Below are 27811 nucleotides of genomic sequence, written 5' to 3' on the forward strand. Positions count from 1 at the left end.
CTTCAGCTTCCAAACCTCAGGTATGCCGCTCAGCTCCGCACATGACGAATTCACCTTCCCTGACAGTCACTCGCTGGCACGGAAAGGCTTTGCTTGCGCGCACGGAGAAGCCATTCCATCATTGCCCAAGCAAACAATCCGTGGCCAGACTTGGGAAGGCTAGACCTTTACTGCCCTCTCCTGGCGCAGAACATCAGGACATCAGCAGAGCCTGACTGGAGCAGCCCCAAGGCCTCTCCAGTCCAGCGGTGTTTGCAAAGTGGCCAACGAAGTGCCCCAACGGGAAGCCCACGAGCAGAACCTGAGCTCAGCTGCACCTCGCTGCTGGCATTCCCCAGCAGCTGGCACTGAGAGGCATCCTGCCTCCCATGCTGGAGGCAGTATGTGCTTATCATGACTAGTGTCGCCTTCTCCTCCATGAATCTGTCAATCCCCTTGTAAAGCCCTCCAAATCGGGGGCCAGCATTCCACCTTGTGGATGTGAATTCCACAGTTTAACTCTGCGCTGTGTGAAGAAGCATGTCCGTCTGTCTGTCCTGAATCTCCCACCAATCAGCTTCATGGGAGGACCCCTTTGGGGTTCTAGTATTAAGAGGAGAAAAAACTTCTCCCCATCTACTTTCTCCACACCATGCATAACTGTATACACCTCTATCACCTCCCTCCTTACTCATCCATTTCCTAAGCTAAGAAGCCCCAAACATTGTAACCTTTCCTCGTAGGGCAGCGGCTCCAGCCCTTTGATCATTTGGGTTGACCAAGGTGTCTGTCTCTTGACCCAAACCAGTAAGTCTTGTCTGCCTGTTGATCTGAAGCTGCTAGTCCTCAAGGACCCCTGGCAAAACATTAAAAACATCCATTTATATGAAGAGAGCTTGAAGTTTTGCCATGAAACCAGGCAGGCCCAGAAGGTGGCAGGCCCGCACTCCCTGACTCGGCCCCTTTGGCAGATAGGGTGCAGAGCCTGCACCTCCCTTGTGGCCAGCCCCAAGGTCATACTAGAGGCGGGGGGTGGAAGCGGTCTGCATCCCAAAGGCCCCCACCCTCACTGGGAGGGCAGCTTCCCCTTCTAGGGACAGTGTAGGGGGCAGGCTGTTCCTGCTGGGGGGCAGCGCTCACGCCTGCTTGCAGAAGGCCCCCATTTGATCCCCAGCAACTCCCCTTAAAATGCCATCTCAGGGCGGGCAAGTCGCTGCCGGACAGAAAAGGCAACCCCGGAGCCAGACACATCATCACAACTCCACAGCAGAAAACCGAGGCGTGGTGGTCGCATTCCTGAAATAGCCACCTGAAAGACTGCAATTAATGGCACAGGATCTGTGACAGGAAAACCATTCGAAAATTCGAAAACCACTCGACCAAGCCGCTCCAGGGACTACAAGCTCCCAGAGAGCGAGTGACCAGAGCGAGCAAACAGGGGGAGCAAACAGGAGTTGGCCAGGGGAGTTCGGCAGGGGAGGTCAAGGGGGAGCCCCCAGCATTTTTTTTTCATTTTTATTTTATTTTTAACTTTTTTCCATTGATTTGTCTCGTAACACACACTTCCACACCAGTGGGACTCTGCTTTTAACCTCTGCTGAGTAGAGGAGCAGGCACAGGCTAGTCTAGAACAATCACAAAGCTAGACACAAAAAGGGAAAAGAGGCTATGGAAGGACAAGACTCTCCAGTGGTGGTGACCTGCAAGGTGTGTGCAATGTTTGTTTTCTTGCCTGAGAACAACACGGCCTACACCTGCCACAAGTGCAAGTTGATCACGCTGCTGGAGGAAAAAGTAAGTGGACTGGAGCGGCGACTGTGGACCCTCCGGGGAATAAGAGAACACAAAGAGTTCTTGGACAGAATGGGGGAACTACAGCAGCAAAGGGAAGACCAGAAGCTTGAAGAGCAACAGCAAGAAGAGGCAGTGGGAAATGCTGAGGTGAAGAAAAATGGAATAGAGGATACTCCTTGGAAAAGGGTGACAGGAGAAGAAGAGCTAGACGCCACTCTGCACCAGTGGAAGCAGTGGAGCTGTGGAACCGATTCCAGGTACTTGCGGATGAGACTGGAGGGCAGCCTGCAGAGGAAGAATCACAGGGGAACCTGCATGAGAGCGAGCAAGAGGCTGAAGGTCAGTCAAACAAGCGATGAAACCCAGGCCTACAACAACAAGAAGAGTGGTAGTAGTGGGAGACTCCTTGCTGCGTGGGATCGAGACCCAAGTATGTCACGAAGACCCGTGGAATCGCCAGGTATGTTGTCTCCTGGGAAGATGGATTAGAGACATGACTGAAGGGTTGCCTGCACTCATCAAGCCCCCTGACAGGTATCCCTTTCTTCTCATCCATGTGGGAACAAATGATACCGCCAAGCGGAGCTACGAAGAGATCACGTCAGACTTTGAAGCTTTGGGAAGGAAACTCAAGAACTTTGGGGCCTGGATAGTTTTCTCATCCAACATTCCAGTAGTCAGAAGAGGGATAGAAAGGAAACGAAAAATACTCCAGGTGAATGACTGGCTACGAAGGTGGTGCCGACAAGAGAGATTTGGATTCTGGGACCACGGGCTCTACTTCCTGGAAGATGGGCTGTTGGCTAGGGATGGGTTGCACCTCACAAAGGGTGGGAAGAATGCGTTTGGCCACAGCATGAAGAACTTCATCAGGAGGGCTTTAAACGGAATCCTACGGGGAAGGGAGATGTAATGTTGGGGGTAACAATGGACGTAGGCGCATGCACTGCAACGGAGAGAACAGCTCTGATAGCGCCCAATAACAGTCTTCAGACACATGTAGGAAGAAAGCCAGACTGTGAAGCACATGGTCTTCGATGTCTATATACTAATGCCCAGAGTATGGGAAACAAACAGAACGAACTTGAACTGTTAATACAGGAGGGAAATTATGACTTGGTGGGATCATGACTCTCAGGACTGGAATACAGCCATTGAAGGATATAACTTGTTCCAAAAGAACAGGAGGAACAGAAAGGGTGGTGGGGTTGCGCTGTATGTGAAAAATACATATCTCTGCACAGAAATACAGGAGGAGGAGCTTGGTAGCCCCATCGAGAGCATCTGGATCAAAATAAATGGAGCAAAGAATAAAAGGAAGCTGGTGGTCGGAGTCTACTACCGGCCACCCAACCAAGGAGAAGACGAGGATGAAACTTCTGAAAAGCAAATAGCCAATGTTTTAAGGAAGCATGATGTAGTAGTAATGGGGGACTTCAATTTCCCCGATATTTGTTGGGAGACAAATTCTGCAAAACATGGCCCCTCCAGGAAATTCCTGACTTGTGTGGCGGATAACTTCCTCCTACAGAAAGTAGAAGAAGGAACTAGAGGATCGGCTATCCTTGACTTGATCCTAACCAACAGAGAAGACTTAGTGGATGAAAGCGACCATGTTGCACTTGAGTTCTTGGTTCTAAGGGAAGCAAAAGCCGAGGGTAGCCAAACGCGTACCCTGGATTTTAGGAAAGCTGACTTTAATAAACTCAGAACAATGATCAGTAAGGTCCCATGGCAAGCGATGCTAACGAGAAAAGGAGTCCAAGATGGGTGGGAGCTTTTAAAAAAGGAAATTCTCAAGGCACAATCACAAACAATTCCAACAAGAAGAAAAGCTGGAAGACCACAGACTATGGGGGATACGTGGCTCAACAACACTACAAGCGAGAAGGATCTTGGAATTGTTGTCAATCACAAGCTGAATATGAGCCAACGTGATGTGGCTGCAAAAAAGGCAAATGCTCTTTTGGGCTGCATTCATAGAAGCAAAGCTTCCAAATCCCGGGAAGTACTAGTTCCCCTCTACTCAGCACTGGTTAGGCCTCATCTGGAGTACTGTGTCCAGTTCTGGGCACCACACTTTCAGAAGGATGCAGACAAACTGGAGAGGGTTCAGAGGAGGGCAACAAAGATGATCAGGGGACTGGAACAAAGCCCTATGAAGAGAGACGGAAAGAACTGAGCATGTTTAGCCTTGAGAAGACTGAGGGGAGATATAATAGCGCTCTTCAAGTACTTGAAAGGTTGTCACAGAGAGGAAGGCCAGGATCTCTTCTTGATCATCCCAGAGTGCAGGACACGGAATAATGGGCTCAAGTTCCAGGAAGCCAGATTCCGGCTGAACATCAGGAAAAACTTCCTGAGTGTCAGAGCAATACGACAATGGAACCAATTACCTGGGGAGGAGGTGGGCTCTCCCACACTGGAGGCCTTCAAGACGAGGCTGGACAGCCATCTGTCAGGGATGCTTGGATTCCTGCATTGAGCATGTGGTTGGACTCGATGGCCTTGTAGGCCCCTTCCAACCCTACTATTCTATGAGTCTATGATTCATTCCAAAAAATGAATTCCAAGGTAGGGCAGGGGAGAAATGAGACACCAGGAGTCTTGGGGAGGGGGGAGTCCTGAGCCACAGAGCATGCCCACGCGGGGGCTGTCCAGCCGCTGCTTGAATACCTCCAGCGAGAGGCAGAGCCCATCACCAGGGAACTGCTGGCCTTCAGGTGGCTCCTTTATGAATGCTAGTTTTTTTTCTTTACAAGCATGCCCCCTCCGCCCTCACAAATATCTATGCCCACGCCATTGTTTCTAGAGTAAAATCTAAGTGACCTCTCCAGGCTGAAAGCCATGCAGAGTGAAGCTCCCCCTCTGAACAGCCACAGCCCTCTTGCAGGACTGGCTAATGGAGCTTTGTTTCTCCTGGAACGCAAACCCTTGCCACCAAACCTCTGTCTCCAGATCACCACCAATGCCGGAACTTCAGATGGCCCAGGAAGCAGATCTGGAAGGTGCCTTTTAAAAAACCCAGAGGAGAAAAGTACAGGAGAGCAAGAGGAACTAAGCTGCCTTTTACCAAGTCAGACCCATGGCCCATCTAGCCCAGTATTGTTGACACTGACTGGCAGCAGCTCTCCAGGGTTTCAGGCAGTTTTTCCAGCCCTGCCTGGATATTAAAACAGGGACCTTCTGCATGCAAATCAGGGGCTCCACCACTGAGCTACAGCCTCTAAATTTTGGTTAAACATTGCCTAAATACTGGCTCTGCTGGCCAGGCCGATAGGAGTTGTAGAGGGCCGCAAGTTACCCACCTCTGTTCTATAGGCTTGATTTCATCTTTAATAACCCTTCATACCAACTTAGCCAGGCATTCAGCTAACTGGCCTGTTATTTTTGGGATCTCCTCCAGGACCCCCATTACACTGGTCATTTTTCAGTCCTCTGCATAGGCTGATAGCAGGAATATGTTGCAAATTTTTGTCAGATCAAGAGTTTCAGATTTGCACACTTTTAAGAACTCTCAGATGGATACCATCTCAACTCAGTAAATTTCATTTCTGTCATCATCATTTGCCTTAGCTCTTCAGACTCCCTTTCTCCTTATCTTCCATTAATACTCCTTGAACTCCCTTGTCGGCCAACAGTCCAGCTGCCTCCCTAGTCATGTAATGTTGGTCTTAATGCTACTAGCAATGTGTTCCTTAAAATCCATTTGTGCCTCCTTCACCTGCTTGCGTTCCTTTTGTGCAACTTCCTTTTGTTCTCTACATTTGGACAAGGCTCCCATTTTCTGAAGGAAGCCTTTGCTTTCATAGCTTCCTTGATGCAGTCCAGACCTCCTGGACTGGGTGCTACCTTCCCTCATCTGTGATATACCTTCCAGCTGAGCTTTTATTATTGTGGTTTTGAGTAAATCCAAAGCATCCTGGAGAGATTTGATCCTCTTTACTTTCCCTCTCAACTTCCTTTTTACCAGTCCCCTTATTTTAGAGAAGTTTCCTCTTCTGAAGTCAAATGTTACCATGTTGGGCTTCCAGGGCAATGTTCCACTTACATACAATTTGACAGCACTGTGGTCACGGTTTCCAATTGATCCAACAACACTCACATCTTGCACTACATCCTGGGCACCACTTAGAACTATGTTCAGGATTGCCTCCCCTCTGTTCTAGGCCACAGTTGTTTAGGGCATCTAGAAATTTAACCTCCTTGCCGTGGCCAGATCCAGCTTATGTGAGAGCCATGGAAGTCACCCATTACTACAAGCCTTTCTCCTTTGGATGCCTCCCCTATCTCATTCTCCATCTCAAAACCACTCTGAACAGTTTTGACTAGGGGAGGGTAGCATGTCCCCAGTAGTAAATTACAGCTGGGGGCCTGCTATTGGTACTCGCAACGATTCTGTGGAGGAGCCTCCCCCTTTTCAGCTTTCCAGTTTGACACAGAGCCCCCGTCAGCTACAGAGCAATGCTGCCCCTCTACACTCTTTCCTATCCTTCCTACAGAGTTAGTATCCAGCGAGAACCACATCCCACAGGTTCTCCCTGTTCCGCCAGGTTTCTGCCACAGCTCCCTGGGCGATGTTCTCTCACAGCCAAGCTCTCCAGCCCTCCCCGCTTGGCTTGGAGGCTTCTGACACTGACACAAGAGCACCTGTTTGCGGAGTCCTTTGCCGCCTGTCCCTGGTGTGTGCATTTCTTCCGGTGGTCCTTTGGCCTCTTTGGTGAATGGCTAAAATAAGGAAATTGACTATGCCAACTAAAGTTAGTCGGAGTTTAAAGGCTTGGAAAGTTTATACATTGCAGAATGAACATGGACTTCAGGAGAATGGATGCTCAGTTATTGGGGGGGAAAACCCTTATGCAGGGAGGAGATCCAGGTGACAGGGCCCATTGCTAGGAGCTCAGCACATCCCGTGGTTGGACGGAGGGCCCTGCAACAGAGCTCAACAGAAAAAGCTGCCCAAGGAAAGGACTTAGTTTGGCTGCCACATTTACAGAAAGACAGTGATTAAAAATGTAAGAAATTTTATTCCCAGAGTGGAAAGCAGCTCCTGCTCTGGCTGCTGCTTCTCTTGAACTGGGTTTGGATCCCAAGCCACAGTGGCCACTGAGCAGCTCCTGCTCCACCACTTGCCAGGAAAGCCTCCATGCGCCTGAGGCTCTCTTCGAGGAGCAGCCAAGAGCAGCCCCAAGGCTGGGGCTTGGAGGGCTCTGGCACTGGCGCACAGAGGGCTGCCTGGGTGGTCTGCGTGGCCCTTTGACTTGGCTGCTGCCAAAAGCGCCCCTGTCTCTGCTCTCCGCTTGCTGGGACACGTGCCACCCCCCGGCCCATCCAGAGAGGGCCAGAGAGCCCTGTCAGGGAGCCCCCGTTAAGCCTCCAAATGCTTGGTGATGCGGCGGATTTTCTCCTTCTTGTTCCTGTTGCCGTGCTTCTTCCAAGGCTTTCCTGGGCTGTCCTTCAAGTTGGACGCTGGATGACAGAGGGTGTTGGGACCAGGGCCGGCTCTGTAGCCCATCACAGACTGGCTGCCTCTGGTCAGGGCACGAACGTTCTCCTGAAAGAGAGGCGCAGGCTGTATAAATCAAGGACTCTCGAGACACAATCCAAAGACAGGCAGCAAAGTCCAGTGAGGCAGAGCCCAGGTGGGCCAGAGGGCAACGGATGCCTCCAGAAGGCCTAGAATCCAAAGCGGGGCTGGCGGGCAGGGTGAGGCAAGGCAGCGCGTCTTCTCTTCTGTTCCCGTGATGGAAAATGGGGCTGCCGGGGGAAAGCATCTGCTGCTGCCCCAGCCCCAGGAGCAGCATAGCCCTGTCACCTGCCGAAGGGAGTCTTACAGAGGCAAGAGCCAGGCCTGCCTGTGAAAGACCTGGAAGCCGGGCTCAGAGGCAGTCAACACTCTGCCTGGCGGCCACCCCCAAGATCAGCCTTTCCCACCTGCACCTGCAACCCCAGACCCTCCCCACTGGAGACAGGGGGTTGCACCTGGAACCCTGCGCACGCAAAGCAGGTGCTTGGGCGCCCCTCTTCCAAGAGGCACAGAGCACATGCCCCAAACCAACACATCATCCTTGCACAGGGGCCACGTTCATCTTCCACGCTGAGAACAAGTGTCACAGCAAGCACAGAGGGCAGGGGATGGGGTGGGGGTCCCATTCCTGCAAATTCTTGTGCTCCAGCCGGCCTGCCTTGCCTCGGAAGCCCCCAAGGGAGGGGGACGCGCAGCCTCCCCTGCCTGCCCGCCCTTGGGATGGGGGCTTCCTCTGTCCTCCACGCACAAAAGGAACGGCAGGTGCTCCTGCTCTTCCCCAGTTTGGCGGATGCCAGAAATGTCGGAACACGGGTAACTGGGCAGCTGGCCTCTGCACACCACCACATTGAAGCTGAAAGGAAAGGGAACACACCCAGACGGGAGCGAAGTCAGGACTTCCAGCTGTAATGCAAGGGGTTTGACAAAAGTGGGGCACTAACCATCCAGGAAGGACAGCCGGTGGCATACACACCCCCCATCGTTGGTGGCTCATAAGTAATGGAACGAACGGCTGACAAGCAGCTGCATGGCCAGGTGTGGCCTGTTTCCTGGGTGCCCCATGACCAATCAAGCAGATAAAAGGCCTGGAGGTGGTTCTGAGTGTTACATTTGCACTTGGTAGCTGTTCACTGGAACCCCCAACATAAGGTCCAAAGAGGTGTCCCTGCGAGTGAAGGAGGCCATCATTAGGCTGAGAAAACAAAATAAACCCATCAGAGAGATCGCAAAAACACTGGGAGTGGCCAACACAACAGTTAGGAACATCCTGGAAAAGAAGGAATTAACTGGCAAGATCAGCAACAGCAAAAGGCCTGGAAGACCACGGAAGACAACTAAAGGGGAAGACCACAGAATTCTGCCCATGGTGAAGAGGAACCCTTTCACAACATCTCGCCAAGTCAAGAACGCTCTTGCGGAGGTAGGCATGTCATTGTCAACATCTGCATTCAAGAGACGGCTTTATGAATGTAAATACAGAGGCTTCACAACAAGGTGCAAACCACTGGTAATGCTCAAGAACAGACAGGCCAGATTAGCCTTTGCCAGCAAACATCTAAAAAAGCCTGCCCAGTTCTAGAATAAGATTCTTTGGACTGATGAAACCAAGATTAACTTGTACCAGAATGATGGGAAGAGAAAAGTATGGAGAAGGAAAGGAACAGCTCATGATCCAAAGCATGCCACATCATCTGTCAAACATGGAGGAGGCAGTGTTATGGCCTGGGCACGTATGGCTGCCAATGGAACTGGGTCACTGGTGTTTATTGATGACCTGACTGCTGATAAAAGCAGCAGGATGAATTCTGAAGTGTATAGGGCTATACTTTCTGCTCAGATTCAGCTGAATGCTGCCAAACTGTTAGGACGCCGCTTCATATTGCAGATGGATAATGACCCCAAACATAAAGCAAAAGCTACCCAAGAGTTTCTCAAGGCAGAAAAAGAAGTGGGATGTTCTTCAATGGCCAAGTCAGTCACCTGATCTCAACCCCATAGAGCATGCTTCTCACTTACTGAAGACAAGACTGAAGGCAGAAAGACCCACAAACAAGCAGCAGCTGAAGGCAGCTGCAGTATAGGCCTGGCAAAGCATCTCGAGGGAGGAAACCTGGCATTTGGCCATGTCCATGGGCTCCAGACTTCAGGCAGTCATTGACTGCAAAGGATTTTCATCCAGGTATTAAAGGCGATCGTTAAGTTTGAAATGATGTTGGTTTTCCCTTACTTATGAGCCCACAACGATGGGGGGGGGGGATGCCACTGGCTGTCCTTCCTGAATGGTTAGTGCCCCACTTTTGCCAAACCCCTTGAATTACAGCTGAAAGTCCTGAGTTCGCTCCCATCTGCGTGTGTTTCCTTTCAACTTCAATGTGGTGGTGTACAGAGGCCAACTGCCAAAACAGTTATCCTTGTTCCAATATTTCTGGCCCTGCCTGTATGTCCAGCAAGAATGTTTAAGGGGCCTGATCAAGCCTGCATTTATGAAGAAATGCCAAGAATTTGTTGTACTTTGCTACAGGACAGAGGAGAAGCAAAAACACTGCTCCTTGTGGATCCAGCTACTGCAAAACATGTTTTTGTTGAATGGGGTTGGGCAGAGAGAGAACTTCTGTGAGAGGAGCACAGAAATGCAGGGAAGCTGAATATTGGAACACTGAAACCATCTGAGCAAACTGAGCTGCATTATTCCCCTTTGACCAAAACATTTTGCCACAAATGCCGCTAAACCTCCATACAATTGCAGTGAGGTGTGCCTAACAGTAGGAGCTGCTCTTCACAGGAGGAGCAGAGTGGAGTCCAGCATGTATCTCCTGAGCATGCACAAACCACCACTTACCTGATGGAAAAAGGCGGCATCCACTGTGTTTTCAATCTGCTTTGTCTTCAGGTTCCTTCCAGGCTGCGTTTCGGCATCGCACGGTGCGGTCTTGCTTGGCATGTGCCTTTCCTGCCAGAGCTGGAAGTCTCGGGGGTCGAGTCCCGGAGGCGAGTGGCAATAAAGCAGTTTGCCCTAGAGGCAGGGGGTGGGGTGAGGAGAGTCCAAAGGGATTAATCTCACCACTAGCTTGTGTACCTTGGCTCTCTGCACATCTTTGGAGCAGTAACTGAACCCTGGCCATTGGTCTAAGCTTTCTTTTAATAAGAGCAAGAAGATTAATGCTATTAGTAAAGCAAAGAGTCCAATAAACACCAATATTCTATGTGGGCCCCACTGCAAAGTGGGGGGTGATCACACAAGAAGAGGAGGAGGTTTGAATACTGTAGTGCAGGAAGTAGATTTCCAAACGCTTTGGGCATCAGCTCCCAGCATTCCTGACCACTGACCATGACGGTAGAGGCTTATGGGAGTTGAAGTCCAAAACATCTGGAGTTCTACCTTCTGCCCCCCCATCCCCAAATAAAAGGAATTTGAATCCATGCTCATTTCTAGGATCTACAAACCAGACTGTAGTTTTAAAATGACAAAGCATTTTGAAAGGAAATGAGAAACAAGTATTTTTCAGAAAGCTACTATTGAGATATTCCTTTAAAATGTTCCTCCTCCCAAGTTGCCATTTCCCCCAGTTCTCTCTCTCCCAATGATATGTTCATGTCCTGAATCTCCAGCATGCCCCCCTCCAGTGCTTGGGCCAGCTTCTAACACAATGGCACATGAGCTCCATGCCCCAGCCTGGCTTGCGCTCAACAGTCCGCAGAACATACAGTGACGTAGTCCTGCAGCACGTAGCGGGCAGAGCGGGGCTGATCCGGCTGCCCGTGACCCGTCATGAAGCCTCTCGCATCTGTGCAGGGTGGAGAGGGGAGGGGCAGGAAGAGAGAGATGGAGAGGTTACAACGCAGCTGCTGCAAGGAGCAAGACCAGCTCAGCGAGGCAAGCGCTCTTCCGGGATGAGAGTCACCTGGGCTAAGAGGACACCAAAGGATAAAGGGAGGCCTTCCCTAACCTCAGGGGCCATGAAGGCCTCTCACAGGGAGGCAAGGCAGGCTGGCTGGCAGCAGCACTTGGCTGCACCCTGCTCCAGAACCCGTGAGGACAGCGTGTGCACATGCAGCCATGCCCAAGAGGAAGCTAGAGATGCTGACAGCCAGCATGCCACAGCCACCGCGGGGCCGGCACTCACATCCATAAGCGGTTAACAGCTCCTCTGCTGTCGGCTGCCAATCAAGCGCCTCGTCCTCTCGAGGCCGGATGATGTTGATTCCATAGGCTGCCTCCAAGATGGGCCGTGGGATGCGCTGGCAGACGTGAGCGAGTGAAGGAAACGCAACCGGGGGGCGGGCGCAGTTGTGTGTCTGCAGGCAGACTCCCCAGCACAAGACCCACTCACCCTCCTCCCTCCACAGCCTCTTTGCGCCTGTCCCCAGAATATCCAGTTGATGAAGATGAGTGTCGGAACTTAGTTCGTGCATTGCAGCACAGGTAAGCAGAGGGAAACACACGCACAGTGCAACAGGGCACCAGCGCTTCCTAAAAACATCTTCTGGGCTGGAAAGCCACCATCATGATTTGACTTTCTCGGCCTTATTATTTATTACATTTCTATACCAGCCCACAGCTGAAGCTCTCTGGGCGGTTTACAGAAGTTAAAACAATAAAATACAATATAAAACATTTAAAAGCCATTTACACAAAAGCGCACAAACAACATATAACTAAAAGAACTTTGAACTGTCGGTCATAACTAAAGACACATCCAGGACCGATTAAAACTCATCATGTGCTGCCAAATGCCCGGGGAAAGAGATAGGTCTTAACGTGGCACTGAAAAGATAACAATGTTGGCGTCAGGCGGGCCTCATTGGGGAGCTCGTTCCACAGATGGGGGGCCACCACTGACAAGGCCCTCTCCTTCATTGCCGCCTTCCAAGATTCCCTTGGAGGAGGCTCCCGGAGGAGGGCCTTAGATACAGAGCATCGTGTACTGGTCTGTTCATTTTGGGAGAGGTGTGCTTTCAGGTACTGTGGTCCCAAGCTGTGTAGGGCTTTATAGATCAAAATCAGCACTCTGTATTGGGCTCGGAAGCATATAGGCAGCCAGTGCAAGCAGGCCAGAATTGGCCTTGTATGTTCAGACCTTCTGGTCCCCATTATCAGCCTGGCTGCCATATTTTGCACAAGTTGCAGATTCTGAATCGACTTCAATGGCAGCCCCACGTAGAGCAGTTTGCAATAATCTAACTTGGAGGTTGCCAGAGCATAGGTTATCTCTGTCCAGATAGGGGCGTAGCTGGGCCAGCAACTGAAGTTGGTAGAAGACACTCCGTGCCAATGAGGCTACTTGAGCCTCAAGTGACAAAGATGGCTCCAGGAGGACTCCCAAGCTACAGACCTGCTCCTTCCAGGGGAGTGCAACCCCATCCAGAACAGGTTGAACACCCTCCATCCGGTCAGCAGAACCACCCACCCGCAGCATCTCAGTCTTGTCTGGATTGTGCTTCAGCTTATTAACTCTCATCCAGTCCGTTGTTGCACCTAGGCACTGATTCAGCACATCCAGAGCCTTACCTGAAGATGAAAAGGGGAAATAGAGCTGTGTGTCATCAGCAAACTGATGCTAGCACGCTCCAAAACTCCGGATGACCACGCTCAACGGTTTCATGTAGATGTTGAACAGCATGGGGGACAACACTGACCCCTGTGGAAACCCATATTGGGGAATCTACAGGGCTGAGCAGTGTTCCCCAAGCACCACCTTCTGTAGCTGACCCTCCAAGTAGGAGCGAAAACACTGCAATGCAGTGCCTCCCACTCCCAGCTCAGAGAGCCATCCCAGAAGGATACCATGGTCAATGGTATCAAAAGCCACCGAGAGGTCAAGGAGAATCAACAGGGTCACACTCCCCGTCGTTCTCCCGACATAGGTCATCATACAGGGTGACCAAGGCTGTTTCTGTGCCAAAACCTGGCCTGAACCCCAATTGAAATGGATCCAGATAATCGGTCTCATCCAAGAGTACATCAGTTGCTGGGGACCATGGGCGGGAGGGTGCTGTTGCACTCATGCTCTGCTTGCGGATTCCTGGTCAACAGCTGGCTGGCCACTGTGTGAACAGAGTGCTGGACTAGAGGGACCCTTGGTCTGATCCAGCAGGGCCCTTATGTTCTTAAAAGCATCTGGAGCTGGTTGGCAACCACTCGCTCAAGGACCTTGCCCAGGAATGGAACATTTTCAACTGGCCTATAATTATTAGGGTTTTCCAGGTCTAGGGAGGATTTCTTCAGGAGTGGCCTCACCACCGCCTCTTTCAGGCAGCCTGGGAGCAATCCCTCTAGCAAGGAGGCATTAATCACCTCCCTAGCCCAGCCAGCTGTACCCCTCTGCTGGTTTTTATCAGCCAAGGGGGGCAAGAATCCAATATGGAAGTGGCTGCACGAACCTGTCCAAGCACCTTGTCCATGTCCACAAGCTGTACCAACTGAAACTCATCCAAGAAAGCTGCTCAAGACTGTGTTCTGGATACCTCACCATATTCACCTGCAGTAATACTGAAGTCTAACTCCCCAGGGATGCAAGAGATTTTATTCCAGAAGTGCCTAGCCAGTGCATTACAGTGGGTCTCAGATGGTTCCATAGTGTCCTTGGGGCCAAAATGCAAAAGGCCCTGGACAACCCTAAAAAGCTCCGCTAGGCGGTACATCAACAATTGATTAGAGGCAGTGAAATTTTTTTTTCCTTGCCGCTCTCACTGCCTCTGAATATGCCTGGCTATAGGCACACACCAGGATTCAACTGCCTCCACTAGGATTTTTTTCTCCACCTGCCCTCAAGCCGTCTCCTATTTTGTTTCATCGCTCGTACAAGCTCTACTCCAGAGAGGGCAATCGGGAGCGATCGCGTCATCCGCCCGGGTCATTTCTGCATTCCACAGCTCAACCAGGGCTTCGACAGGAGCGCCAGCCATATCGGCTTGAAACCTGCCCAGAGCCCTCTAGAAACCATCTGGATCCATTAGCCTCTGGGGCAGACCATCTTAATAGGTCCCCCACCCTTGCAGAGGGGAAAAGCTGCTGTAAGTCTAACCCTCAGCAGGCAGAGATCTGACCATGACAAAGAGACTGATGCGAAGTCCCCCACCTTCAGATCACCATCTCCATGTCCAGTGGAGAAAACCAGATCTAGAGTTATGTGCCACTACATGCGTTGGGCCGATGACATGTTGGGACAGTCCCATGGCTGCCATGGAGACCACGAAATCCTGAGCTGCCCCAGACAAGGTGTTCTCAGTGTGAAAATTGACATCCCCCAGAACCAACAGTTTGTGGGATCTCAGCAGCACACCCAAGACCACCTCCATCAGCTCACCTAGGGAGTCTGTTGAGCAGCAGGGTGAGCGCTTATGTCAGTCCTCAACTGCTCCTAGACATTTTTGGACCCATGGGCACATTTTGGAATTTGAGAAACTGCTGTGGGTACCACCACAAAACACCTAATCAGTGCATCGCCGCTTTGCCATCCACCTGTCATGTCTATGGATCTTAGCCTGTGTCTTATGCAGCAAAACCTTTTGTTTCATGTCTACTGGACACCACAGCATCTCTTTAATAAGGGATTGTCTAATTTGGCTAATTGTTGGTGGTGTAATGCAGCTAATGCTTCTTTTAAACATATGTTTTGGCAACGTCTAGTAATTGCTTCTTTTCGGGAGGAGGTGGTACACAGATAAATTTTGTACTGGAACAGTCTTTAATTTGCACTGATTCACTGACAACCTTTGTTGTTCAGTTGTTCAGTCGTGTCCGACTCTTCGTGACCCCATGGACCATAGCACTCCAGGCCTTCCTGTCCTGCGCACTCTCCCGGAGTGAACAGGTGGTGTATATATATATATATATGCCACCTTCGAAAGGATACTTATTTGAATATTTGCTCCACTTTTGTTGAAGCCTATCTATTATTGCTAGAAAGTTGCATGCATTTTGTATGTATTCAGTGCTACGATATATACAAATCCATGCACATGTATTAAAAAAAATGGAAAACGTGTTTTGCAGGTGCAGTGGTGGGGACCCCTGCCCTTGACTCCCCCCTGCCAGCACTCTACATTTGCAGGGGCATTGTTCTAAAATGCCAACAAATCAAAGACTCCGCATATGCAGGTCACGGGCCCACTGCATCTTGCCCTGCTCCCTCTGAACGGCTGTCAGCAGCCACTTTGGCAAGGCTGCATGGCAGAAACCGTTGAAGCTAGGATGGGTTGAAAGCACTGCAAACGCTCCGCTCTCTGCGACCCTTACGGCTCCCCAGTACGGCTCTCTCCACATGGCCAATCAGGAGCGGGGGGTGAGGCTGAGAGAACAGTCACATGGAGGGCCTCTGGCAGGCCAAAAGGGCAGATTCCAGAGGTAAGGAAGAAGCCAGCAAACTCCTGGCAAAGGCGCCTCCCAGCTCACCGCTCCTAGTCATGGTGCCAATGCTACAGCCCCTTGCCAAAGACAGATCAGCTGCACAAACTGGGCCACCAGAAGACCTTTTCGTTTGCTCAGGAATTCCAGCACGTGACCTAGCTTTTTTCACCTGTTGCTGCAATGGATGTTACTGGCTCTGCTGCTCTGACCTGCTTCTATTGTTCTGCCGAGTTCAGTTTATGTATTATTGTTTTACTTGTTGTTTTCAGCTGCCCTGGAAGTTTTGTAAGCTGAAAGGCAGCACGTAAATGCCTCCCCAAAATACATAAAATGAAAACTGCCTTTTCCATCCGAACCTTCAGGCACTCTGATCTTCCTGCCTCCCAGAAGTACGATTTCTGGGTTCTTCCCCCACCCCCTCCTTCAGCCAACTCCCGCCATTCTCCTTTTCTCAGCACCTCCAAGATCCATCCGTAACTTTCAGCATCAGCCACCCCAAATCCTCAACCCTTGTCCCCCACTGGGAAGCACAGGAAGCGGCCTTACAGCGAGTCAGACCACAGGCCATCTAGCCCAGTGCGGTTGGCACGGCCAGCAGCAGTGGCTCTCCAGGCACCTTTCCCAGCCCAGACGCTGCCAGGGACTGTGCCAGGGACCTTCTGCGCACCAGCAGGGTCTCCACCGCCAAGCTCCACCCCGCCTCTGCTGGGACTGCCACAACTACATCCGTGCTCGGCGTTCCTCACGCCCTTTGGCCAGCAATGAATCCCCCCTGATGGTGCCATGTGGCTGATCAACGCCTGAAATTAAGGGATGCTCCCCCTCCTGGAGCACCTGTCCTGCTCGACTCCCTCCCTCACACCAGGCTGGCTTCCAACTTCAAGGCTCTCCAAACCTCTCCCCCCGTTTGGCTCTCCACAGCTCTGCACGAGCATCCCTCCCGTCTCATCTCTCTCCCTGGCTCTCTATGCTGCCCTTCCGTACATGAAGCGCACCCCCCCCGCCCCTTGGCCAAGCTGCAGCCTTTGCCAAATCCTTCTCAGGCAAAGCCTCCCCGCATTTGCACCCCCTCCCCCCCCGTACAAACCCTCTTCCCTCCCCCCTGTCCTGCTCATGTCCTCCTTGGACCACAGATCCACAGGACACAACCACGTGGTCTCCAGCCTGCTCCTGGCAGCACACGGGCTGGCCCTGAGTTGCCCACTGGACAGAGCACAGGCCCAAACGCAGCGCCTGTTCTCGCTCACCCCTCACCCCATCGGCGCAGAGATGCATCCAGGAAAAGGATATCAGAGAGATGGGGGGAATGTGGTCCCTCATCTGGTCTATGGGCAAGATCCCACTGCAAATCATTTCAGCCTTCGTGGAGACAAAGGAGGGCATCACCAGGCCGGGGCAGTCGCAGAGGCAGAGGGCCGGCTCCACATACAGCGTCTGCATGGCAGAAACAAACAGGGCTCAGCCAGGACTCCCCCTGGGCACGCTCCGCCCTCTGCCCGAGCTGCCTCTGCAGGCAGGGTGAGGAGGAGAGGGGGGCCGGCTGACCAAGGCAGGCAGCCCAGAGGGGTCCAGCTCCAGGCAGAGCCACGAGCCCACAGCTGGCTGAGGAGAACAAACACTTCCTGCATTCAAGTTCTCCACACTGCTCCAATCTTTACATGTTTCTGCCATAGCTCTCCTTCACGTTCCCCTGTTCAACTGTTTTTTCTTTCTTAAGCTAAAACAAGACGGTGCCTCCCTTTTAGCCTCCCAGGCACTCAATGAAGAGCAAGGCAAAACAGCACTCCAGCCCTTCTCTGGAAGGGCGGTGGGCAACCTGTGTAGAAACTGGCATGCCCTTGCCTGTCAGTCTAGCAACATTCTAACTGCTTCTGGCAGTACCTGGAAATGCTTTGTGTGACCTGGCGTAGCAGATACAGACACCTTTTTCTTTCCAAGGACGGCGTTGATAGTCGAGCTCTTGCCAACATTGGGGTAACCCACCTAGGAAGGAAGGAATCATAGAATCATGGAACAGCAGGGTTGGGAGGGGCCTACGAGGCCATCGAGTCCGACCCCCTGCTCAGTGCAGGGATCTAGGAAGGAAGCCGCTGGCAGCTGGGAAGGCCTGGCGCAGCCACTGTGGCATCTGCTGCACCAGAAAGGGCCACTAGGATGGGGCGAGGCTAGCTAAAGCTTGTGGTCTCCATCTGGGGGGGAAACGTCAGGGCTGTCCCAGCTTCCAAGTGGGAGCTGTGCTGGATTAATCCAAGCCCAAAGTCACATCCTGGGGGGAAAAGGTTAGGGTTGCAAGGAGGAAGGTGAGAGCATTTTAAGGGAAGACTGGAAGTCTCTGAGAAGGCTAGAGGGAAGAGCAAGCTGACAAAGAACTGAAGCTGCCCTACATGCGCGGAGAGAGAGAGAAGTTGGATGCAGGGTTCTTAAGCATACACAAGGCACGAGTCGTGTGCGGAAGAGAGGAGCACCGTGAAAGAGCCGTCATACGGGGGCTCCCAGGCGATGCTCATGAGATGCTGCAAGGGCGTGCAGGGCCAACCCCCCACCCCAAGGAATTACCACCTTCGCTGCATGATTTCCAAAGCCTGCCTGGGACACAGCCATCTCCCCACCTCTTGGCCCAGAAGCGCCCCTCCCTAAAGCCCAGTGGCACCTGGCCACAACAATTCAGTACTGAGGAATGAATCCTCTGCCTATGCTCAGAGGTGCCCTGCTCTACTCAATGGCTGAGCCCTGGCATTCAAAACCAACCCCAAACCTGAGCGCTGGCTACACAGCCCAAACCTCTCCCTGAGACCAGCTAGGAGAACTTGGTCTTTGGCCGTGCCAACCTGTGATGCAGGCAGGCACTCCAGCTTGCTTCTTGGGCCCTCATCTGTGCGACTCCCTGCTGGAAGTGCTGGCAGCCCTGCCCAGTGGCTGATCAGCGCTCTGCTGAGTGCCCTGCCTAACGGTCCCAAGGAGAGGCAGCCCTGCGGGGTAGTGCTTGGCCTGTTCCAACCGAGGCAGGGCCACCAACTCACCAGTCCAACAGTGACCTCGCCCTCTCTGATCTTCTGCTTCCCAGCGTGAACCATTTTAAATATCTCCAGGAGTTCCTCTCTTTGTACTAAGTGGCTGCTGTTTCTGACGGGCCGGTTCCGGTGGGGCCCTGGCCTCTGGATCTCAGCGGCATCAGTCCTGTTCTCCCCCAAGGGACCAACCGTAAGTTGGGCTCCACTCTCCTCATCTTCAGAGCAGGTCAGCCAGGCCTCCTCCTCCTCTTCCTCCTCACAGTCCTCATACACATCACTGTCTTCCTCTTGGCTGTTCTCCTGCTCTTTGCTCCCAGGAGGTCCTGAGTGAGAGCCCAGCCCACTTTCTAGGCTGCGGCTGCCAGAGGCCTGGCGGGAACGCTCCTCATCCAAGCCCGGCAGCTCTGCTGTTTCTGTCTCCTGAGCAAAGGAAGCAGAACATGCAGCACAAGATGCCCTCTCCATCCGCAGAAGCTGAGGAAGGGAGCTGAGAGACACACAACTGCCACGAGGCTTCCAACAACCCTGACGGGCCACATTTTCATCAAGCATGCATAAGACTGCAGCTCTTGCAACTTTGCAAGAGGTTAGTTGTCTGAATTAAAAAATCAGAATGTACGGCACTGGCCCCAGGTTTCGTTTGGTCTGTTAGCCAGGCCACCCCCCTTTGCAGGTTGGGGACCAAAGGAAAGACCAGGGGCACAGAAAGGCTACATTCCAAGTCAGCCCAACAGGGCAGACCGCAGAACACATTTACTGCTTAGAGGGCACGGAGATTATCTTACAACAAATTCTATGGTCTTTTGGTGCATATATACCCTTGTAAGAGCCTTAACCCATCTCTTAAACAGAAAGGATTTTGATCCTAGAATTTTTTGTGTGGAAACTGTCCTGGCAGGAGGGTGCTGCGGAAAAATAACCACTCTGAAGTCCAATCACTGCTCATGGAAGGCGCGGGGCAGTAGCCATAAGGAAGCGCCCACCGCCACCGCTCCTGCCTGGCCCGACTCAGCCGGTTCTCAGAGCTACCTCAGAGCTAGCCGCCAGCCGCCGCCCCTCCGCCAGAGCTGACCAGAACACCGCTTGAACACCTTCCTCCTCAAAGAACCGTGCCCAGGCAGAGCGCTGTTCCTCACTCAGCAGGTCAGCCTTGTTGAGCAGAATGAGGTTCTCCTTCTCAGGGCTGATTTCTTTTGCATAACATTCCTGCAAGATGCAAACAAAACAAAACAGAAGTAAAACCATCCAGTTCACACAGAAAACACATGCAGGAGGTCGTCCCTGAGAATCCTCTACTAATCCATCATCTGAAATGGGGCCTTTCCCCCATGAAAAAGGAGAAGCACCCCAGAGCGCTCCAGCACACTCCGTCCCTCAGAAAGACAATGCCCCCATGCCCCAGCCAGCTCCTGCGGCCTGCCACTGGGGGGGCTGCAGCCAGTTTGGGCCAGAAGGCCCCCTCCCCCGTGGGGTCTGACCCAGCTGAGCCACCTGGACGACCTCCAGGCTCCTCATTACAGAACAGCACACTCTCACACACCCAGGCAGGCTGTGCTCCCCCCCCGCCTACAATTGCAGGTCTTGTCTCAGCAGAGCCCAGGCCCTGGCAGACGCGGACCAGCGCCTCACGGAAGGAACTTCTGCAAGATCCTGGCTTGGCTGCTCAGTCTGGAAACTGTGTTTGCCACCTCTGAATAAGACATCAACAGAGCCAAAGGCCTCCTGTCAGCAGCCCTCGGTGCACTGAGCTGAGCCTGAGGACTGGCACAGAATCCAGGGGACTACAGCCTTTGTGTCTGAAAAGGCCGGGAGTCCTCGGTATCCCGGATGGGCTTGGAGGCAAGGCGGCCGTGTCACTCAAAGACTCCTTGATGAACTGCAGCTCTCAAGTTATGACCACCTGCCATTCTCTAGCGCTTGTCCAAACCACACCCCCTTTCGCCTCTCCACTGCCTTTTGAAAAACCTTTTAGAGAAAAAAGCAAATCTGAGAAAAGCTTATACAGCTGGGTCGAAATAAAGAGTGCTACATATTTACAGAACGAGCATGACTTGCGTAATTGATCCAGAGAGCAGAATCTGGGTGGAGTTTCAGAACCTTCTCCCTGCCTAAATGCAGAAGCATCCCTGCCATAGCACCCCTAAGGAATTGCTGCATTCCCACAGCCATTTCTGAATTTTTTATAGCTATGTGCTCCACTTTCATTCAAGAATGTGAGTGAATGGCAGTCTCTTGATTCAGATTCCTTTTAAAGAGCAAGAATAATGTAACAACTGTGATTACTAAAAAAATTAACACCTGCCCATTATAACATCATCATACTTTTTAGCAGGAAGTCAGAGGCGGTGGTATTTTAGGCAGCATCTGAGTTTGCTTGGGACAGAACACGGACCCTTTGTAGCGGGCCCCACAACCAGCATCGTCTTTTGCACAGGACGGGTGGAGCAGCTGGCACAGACAGCCAACTCAGGGCATCTCACTTACCAAATCCTGACATCTGAACAGGAGGGGATTCCTGGCATCCACTATCTGAACCACGACGTCACTACGAAAGGAAAGGTGCGGTTTTCACTCGCTGGCTCGCTCACCTGTGCTAATCACCCACCTCCCGTGAAGAGAAGGGCCGTTGGCATGTGTCAGCTGAGCGGCACACGGTGGCACAAGGCACTGCCAGGCCTGGGGGCAGGTCCTAGCTGCCCCATGGCTCCACAGATCAGGACGCCCTTCCCACCAGCCCCTTCCCACCGCTCTCTCTGCCAGCAGATGCCCCTGCAAGTCGGGGCCTCCTCACGGCCTCCACATCATAGCCTCTGGGAACGGACGTAAGCTCCTCACCGCAGGGCAGTGACTTGCGACTGCAATTACTGCAGCACCAGCAGCCTCACAGGGGGCAACAGCTGTGTGCAGAGAGCAGCCTGTCGGTTTACCTTCTTTCGAGGACTCGCCACAGCTGACGCCAAAAATCCAAATTTCGTTCAAACGGGGTCAAAAGGAGTTTCTGTTCTTCCTCCAGTCTTGAAGGTTCAGGGAGGAAAAACAACACTGCATGTTTAAGAAGCTGTGATTATACCACAAATTCAAGACTTCTTATCCGTACAACGGGTTTCTAACAATCCTAGAGGTATTAACTCCTCCGGGGAGGGGGGCGTACATTACAAAGAGCGCAAACAGCATTAACTCACTGTGGGTCAGAATAGCTCTTAACCCAGCAGTGCCAGACACACACCCCTGCACCCTTCAGGGCTGTCACTAGCAGCCCAGCTCTCACATCATATGGTTTTTCTCCTCCATAGAGGAATACAAACGGTGGTCAATTAATGGTACATAAGCTCACATGAAAACATATGTGAGCTCAAGCCTTGTTCCCTGCGTACTCTGCCACATGGCTCCACCCTGCAGAACCCAGAGCGTTTGCATTCTGAGTTGACCAGGACAGAAGTCCAGTTGCAGGCCCTGGCAGGATACCAGAGGCCAACAGGGAGGGAGCACTCACCGAGCGAGCTGCCGCCGCCACTCCAAGAAGCTTTCTCTTTCTGCCTGATGCAGCGTTTCAGGGCTGGTTTGCTTGTCCCAGTGTGGCCTGGAGAAACCCATCACAACATGAGACATAAAGCCGATCAGAAAAGGCACATGGATCTTGAAGCTGCAACAGGCACATCCAACGTGAAGTCGAGAGGCAGCTTTGCTCCAACACAGCAAACGACCAGTCAGCAATCCAGGGAGATGCTGACAAACTGGGTTGTCTTGAAAACGGTAAAGGACCTAGACGAAGAACTAGCATGAGGAGAGCTTGAAAGAACTGGGCACAGAGGTCAAAAGGGAGGGGGAAGCACACAGGAACAGTTTCCAAATATTTCAAGGATGTCCAAAGCTCAGGAGAGGACCCTGATCAGTCAGTCATCCACTGAGGGTGGGGGAAGGAAGGAAAGGTCGGCACCGCACAAAAGCAGAACAAGAGAGAAAGTCCCAGCTAACAAGAACAGTCCAGCACTGGTGTCAGTTGTGGAATCTCCTTCCTTGGTGGGTGTAGAAAAAGAAAAGGCCCAACAAGCAGAACCAAAGGTGTCCCCCCGGGACCTGGCTCAGCTCTCACTGCACTACAGAATGCAGGAACCTTAACAAAGCTATCCTCCTCCTGTAATAGATGCAGCAACTGAGAGTTACGGCTCCAATTGCAGGAGAATAATTTCTGATACAGCAGAATTGAAACATACAGCAGGGGCAGGCAACCTGGTGGCCTCCAGTTGTTTTGGACTAAAGCTCCTATAATCCCTGACTACTGGCCATCCTGACTGGGGGCTGATGGGAGTTGTAGTCCAAAACATCTGGAGGGCATCAGGTTGCCTACCCCTGACATAACCTTTTGGTTGCAAAAGCCTGTTTTGAAGTCAGAGATGCATACAGAATTGCTGGTGTAATCAACGTTGCATGCTCCCTGGTCCTGGGGCCCCCACACTCTGGCTTTTACATGGCTGTTCCAACAAACACCTTACATGCTACTAAGAACAGAAAGCCCAGAGGCTGAATCAGACACAAGGCCTCTCTAGCCTAGCATTCTGTTCACACAGTGGCCAACCAGATGCCCCAAACGGAAGCCCACAAGCAGGACAGAACACCGTTGCCCTCTCCCCATTTTCCCCCAGCAACTTGTGTTCACAGGCACCCTGCCTCGAAACGTGGCGGTGGTGTAGCAGCCATATCAGGGGTCAGACTAAGTAGCCTCATGCAGTCTCATGCTTCATGTTCTTGCTGAGCTCTTTCTCCCTTGAATATATTGTTGTAAGCTGACGAGACACAGGAATTCCTTATCTTGTCAAAGGTCATACAGTCGTATATCTTGTTCTCTGCTGTTCTCTCCTTATCATGGCTACCCTATAACCCAGTTCTTGTATTATAAACAATGGTGCTAGGAGAAGAAATGTTGAGGACTGCAACCCCACGCGGGAGGGGGAGGAGGAGCCGTTTCATATGTGTCACAATGTCTATAAAACTAATGTGCTGATGTATTTTGGGGCTTCTGGCTCTTTGGAAATGATTCCAGCCTTAAGCCCGCGCGTTAAATAAAGAATCTCTTTTTCCTTCACTCCGTGGTCTCTCTGACTCTGGGTTCTGCAACAGTGGCATATAGCCATCATGACTAGTAGCCACTGGCAGCCTCATTCTCTGTGAACCTGCCTAACCCCCTCTCCCCAGCCACCTCATCCCATCATGCCTTCCTCAGAGCAAGGCCTTGGGGTGAGCAATCAGCCCCTTGGAGGGACTTCCAGAGTCGTGCCAGCCACTTGGGCAAAGGACCAAATACATCTTAAAGTAAAACCAGTAAACAATGCTTGCCACCCCTTTAAATCAGTGGTGCTGCTCCTAGGCAGCAGCCCGTGGCAGCCACGTCACAGGCAGCCAAACACACACAGCCAAGGCCTCAGCCTTCTCTTGGCAGGACCCAGGGGTGGCCAGGCAGCATGGGAAGTAAACCAGCCATGGCAAGGGGAACAAGGAGACCAACAGCAGCCAGGCAACCATGGGAGGAGGGGGGCACCAGTGGCAGCTGGTCCTGGGGACCAGTAAGTGTGTGGGTGGGCAGTGATCTGCTGCTCCTGCCAATTTGTTGCCTGAGCCAAGAGTCTCACCTTGACTTACGGAAGGGCCAGCACCTTGAACTGGGTACAGAAGTGAATAGGGATCCAATGTAATTCTTTTAGGATTAGCATAATGCTGCTCTAACTAGGTAAATTGGTCAGATTCCATTAGCAGTCATTAACAGCCAATAAGGATAGGAATCTCTACCCAACGGCTATACATGGCACCGATTACAACCAAGAACTCTTGCACCAATGGCTAGAGAGCTCAATATCCTAGATTCCCTTTCATCACCTTTGTGCTGGTAATAACCCTCCCTCAACTAAAACAGGTTCTCTCATCAGGAAGAGCTGGGATTTCGTTAGGCTTCACTTTGCTCAGCCTTCTACCTGCAGTTAGTTCTGATCCCGCTTTCCTCCTACCCTTAGTTTCCTTCTCCACTTTTGTGTTTGTTCTTTTAGTCAGGGTTCCAAGGAAATACACAGGCTCATGCTTCCCCTACAAGTTTTCCAACAAAAAGCCTTAGAATGTGCAAAGGTTACAGGGATGTGCAACAGCCACGTAAGCCCCCAGCCCCCATCACAGAACGTCGACCCCTCAACCCAGAACAGAGACCTATAACATCCCGGACTAATATCTGCCGCTCTCTCCCTATGGAATAGGCAAATGTCCGTGCTCTCATCTCTCCCGTTTTCCAATTTTCCTCTATCATCTCTCCACTCTTCCCCTCTCACTGGCCAACTCTGTGTCACTATATCTCAAGTCTGTCCCACTGTATCGAGGCTTCCAACACCTGCCAAATTCCTAGTGCCCCCTTCATTCCCTTAGGTGGCAACCTTCACCTCTGTCTCTCTCTTTCTCCATCTACCTCCTATTTGTGATAGATGCCAATTCAAGATTAATCTAACAAACTTCTCCGCTTGCTGACAGAGCAATGTATTTTAGTAAACTCGTATACTTTGTAATAAAGCTTATATTTTTTTATTCAAGTCTTCATCTGTGTTTAACAGATCTCCCCTGGTATACGTATCCAGTTCATCCCCTAGGCTCAATACTCCACATGCTGGATGGTTGCTTACACATGCACTCTTGCATACTGGGCTGCATGTGTGACCAAGGACATGCCATGCCAGTACTGAACTAGCAACATCCTAAAGTCGGTCAGTGCATTGATCTTAAAGATGTAAAAAAGCCAGGCACAGAATACAGGGGATGTAAGCAGAGAATGTGAAACATCAACAGGACCCGGAGCCACAATACACTCACCTTCTTGGGATGCACAAGAACTGCTTGTTCTGTTCATGCAGCTTTTGGATCATTTTAGTTTCTTCTGCTGTCAGCAGATCAGTCCAAGCCTCAGCAGGGACGATTTTGATATTCAGCTTCTCTGCAGAACAACAGAAATCATCAGTAGGACCACAAGAGTAAGGATTAGGAATGCAGCTGTTCAAGAACATCCTTGCAAATAACTTACCTGCCACAAATTCAGTTCCTGCTAGTTCTGCTGTGGCCAGGAACTCCTCTAGCGAGTTCGGTTCAGTGACTGACTGAAGATTGAGGTGCCCCCAGTCATACCCATCGTTTAGTTCACTTGTGTGGAGCTGTGAAGAAAGGGCCTGGGAGTGCACATCTGCTCAACAAAACCAACCAACAGACCCACTCAGCTCAAGAGCCGCTACTTTTATTTTTACCCCGTGCGCAGAAAAGGATGGCCACTCCATGCCAACGCCCCCACCCGGCGCATGGCCCATGACTGACGCATCCTACAGGCGCAGGGCCAGTCCCGAGCACAGGAGAGCACAGCGGGCCACGCTTCCACGCTGCTGCTTCAGGGCCGGTTACCGCCCCTTCCGGGCAACGCTTCCCGGGCCTTGACAGCTGCAGCGCTGGCAGAAGCCCAGCGCCGCTGCTTCTCCAGAGGGGCAAGAGCGCGCCCGTGACGCTCCGCCATCAGGCGGCCGCGGGGAATCCGCCGCGGAACAGACGGCAGCCGCCCATCGCGCCCCGGCTCGCCGCTTTAATACGCGACCGGGCTTCGGGGCCAGCTCCGGAGCCCGCCTCGCCCAGCGCCGATGGCGCGCGGCCAGACGACTCCGAGGCTCTCCGGGCCTGGCCGGGGCGGGCGGAGAGGCCCCTCGGGCCCCTCCCGCGGCGGCCACGCTCGGGGCGGCGGCGCAGGCGCGCGCCCGAGGCCCGCGTCCTCCCGCGCGGACGCCCGCTGGCCCCCCGGGCTGCGCGGCGGGCGCGGAGAGGCGGCGGCGCGAGGGCGCGGGGCGGCGCGCTTCCTCGGGGCGGGCGCGCGGCGGAGGCGCGCCGGGCCTCCTCGGCCCCGCGGCGCGTCGGGGGAGCCTCCGCTCCGCTGCTGCTGCTGCTGCGCCGGGCGCCGCGCGCGGCCTCCGCGCCGACACGGCAGCCCGGCGGAGGGCCGGGGCTCGCCCGCCCGCCCGCCGGCCGGCTGGCTTACCCGCCCGGCTCCGGCGCGGCGCGCCCCGCGGCCCCGGCCGCGCGGCCGCAGCAGGGCGCGGCCCAGCCCCGCCGCGTTCTTCTTGCCCATGGCGCCGCCGCCGCCGGCCGGAAGGGGCCGCGGCTCGCAGGACACGTCCGGTCACGCGGCGGCGCGCAGCGAATCGAGGCTCGCGGCGCCGCGCGTCGGCGACCCCGCCCGCCAGGGGCCGCCACCCTGCCTGCCCTGCCGGGCCCGGCCGGCGGGGCGGCGGCGCCGGGCGAGAGGCCCTCCCGGGACCGAGGGAGCGGGCCGCGCAGGGCCGAGCGCCGGCGGGGGGAGGCGGCCGCTTCCGTGTCGGCGTCTCGGGGCATCTGGCCGCTGGCGACGGGGCCCAGGCGAGGGCAGCTTCACGGCCCGAGCCGGCCGCTTGGATCGGCAGCGAGCCCACCCGGGGGCCCTCCGGCTGCGACCCCCGAGGCTGAGGCTGGCCGCGGCGTGCCGAGCGGGCCCCCCTGAGCTGCTCGAAGGCGGCGCCCCGAGGCGCCGTTGGAAGCATCTAAGCGAGGGGGAACGAAGGCCAGGCCCCCGCCCCGCCCGCCCCCAGCACCAGGCACTTTGCCGCCAACGATGGGGAAGCTCCTTCCCGTGGCAAAAACGAGACCTGGAGCTGGCTGTGGCTCAGATCACGAGCTGCTTCTTGCAAAACTTCAGCTTTGTACAAAATGAAGCAGGACAAAGGCTAATCGAGTTTTGCCAAGAGAACACGCTGATCGTAGCAAACACTCTTTTCCAACAGCACAAGAGGCGACTCTACACATGGACGTCACCAGATGGTCAATATCGAAATCAGACTGATTATGTCCTTTGCAGCCAAAGATGGAGAAGCTCCATACAGTCAGTAAAAACAAGACCTGGAGCTGACTGTGGCTCAGATCATGAGCTGCTTCTTGCAAAATTTCGGCTTAAATTGAAGAACGTCGGGAAAGCCACTAAACCGTTCAGGTATGACCTAAATCATATCCCTGATGAATATACAGTGGAGGTGAGGAATAGATTTCAGGGATTAGACCTGATAGACAGAGTGCCTGAGGAACTATGGACGGAGGTCCGTAACATTGTTCAGGAGG

General features: G+C 53.0%; 1 protein-coding gene across 3 annotated transcripts; it reads right to left on the reverse strand.

Annotated features, from left to right (window-relative positions):
* Positions 1-6538: 6538 nt before the first annotated feature.
* On the reverse strand, positions 6539-27255 carry LSG1 (large 60S subunit nuclear export GTPase 1). 3 transcript variants are annotated; one of them, XM_084847878.1, is made up of 14 exons: positions 26703-27255; positions 25713-25868; positions 25505-25625; positions 22155-22241; positions 21589-21675; positions 21146-21206; positions 19691-19867; positions 18671-19081; positions 17532-17633; positions 16941-17084; positions 11425-11548; positions 11006-11085; positions 10140-10313; positions 6539-7327 (listed from the first exon to the last, which is right to left on the reverse strand). In XM_084847878.1, the coding sequence occupies exons 1-14, from the start codon at positions 27238-27240 to the stop codon at positions 7142-7144; spliced, it is 2448 nt and encodes an 815-aa protein (XP_084704004.1). In that variant the 5' UTR covers positions 27241-27255; the 3' UTR covers positions 6539-7141. The 3 variants fall into 3 exon arrangements, with proteins under 3 accessions (XP_084704004.1, XP_084704006.1, XP_084704005.1); XM_084847880.1 differs by having other exon boundaries at positions 25713-25839; positions 26703-26813; XM_084847879.1 differs by lacking the exon at positions 18671-19081.
* Between the last annotated feature and the right edge of the window lie 556 nt (positions 27256-27811).

Source organism: Heloderma suspectum, chromosome 3 (genome assembly GCF_057233095.1).
Source record: "Heloderma suspectum isolate Gila_16-S chromosome 3, 16-S_ref, whole genome shotgun sequence".
In the NCBI taxonomy this organism is placed as follows: domain Eukaryota; kingdom Metazoa; phylum Chordata; class Lepidosauria; order Squamata; family Helodermatidae; genus Heloderma; species Heloderma suspectum.

Excerpts from the sequence above, each read along its gene's own strand:
- LSG1 (XM_084847878.1), bottom strand. The coding sequence starts at position 27,240 with ATGCTTCCAACGGCGCCTCGGGGCGCCGCCTTCGAGCAGCTCAGGGGG. Across the intron at positions 22,242-25,504 it reads TTCTTGTGCATCCCAAGAAG|GCCACACTGGGACAAGCAAA; the intron begins GTGAGTGTATTG and ends GGGTTTCTCCAG. Across the intron at positions 17,085-17,531 it reads GTCACACAAAGCATTTCCAG|ACGCTGTATGTGGAGCCGGC; the intron begins GTACTGCCAGAA and ends TCTGCCATGCAG.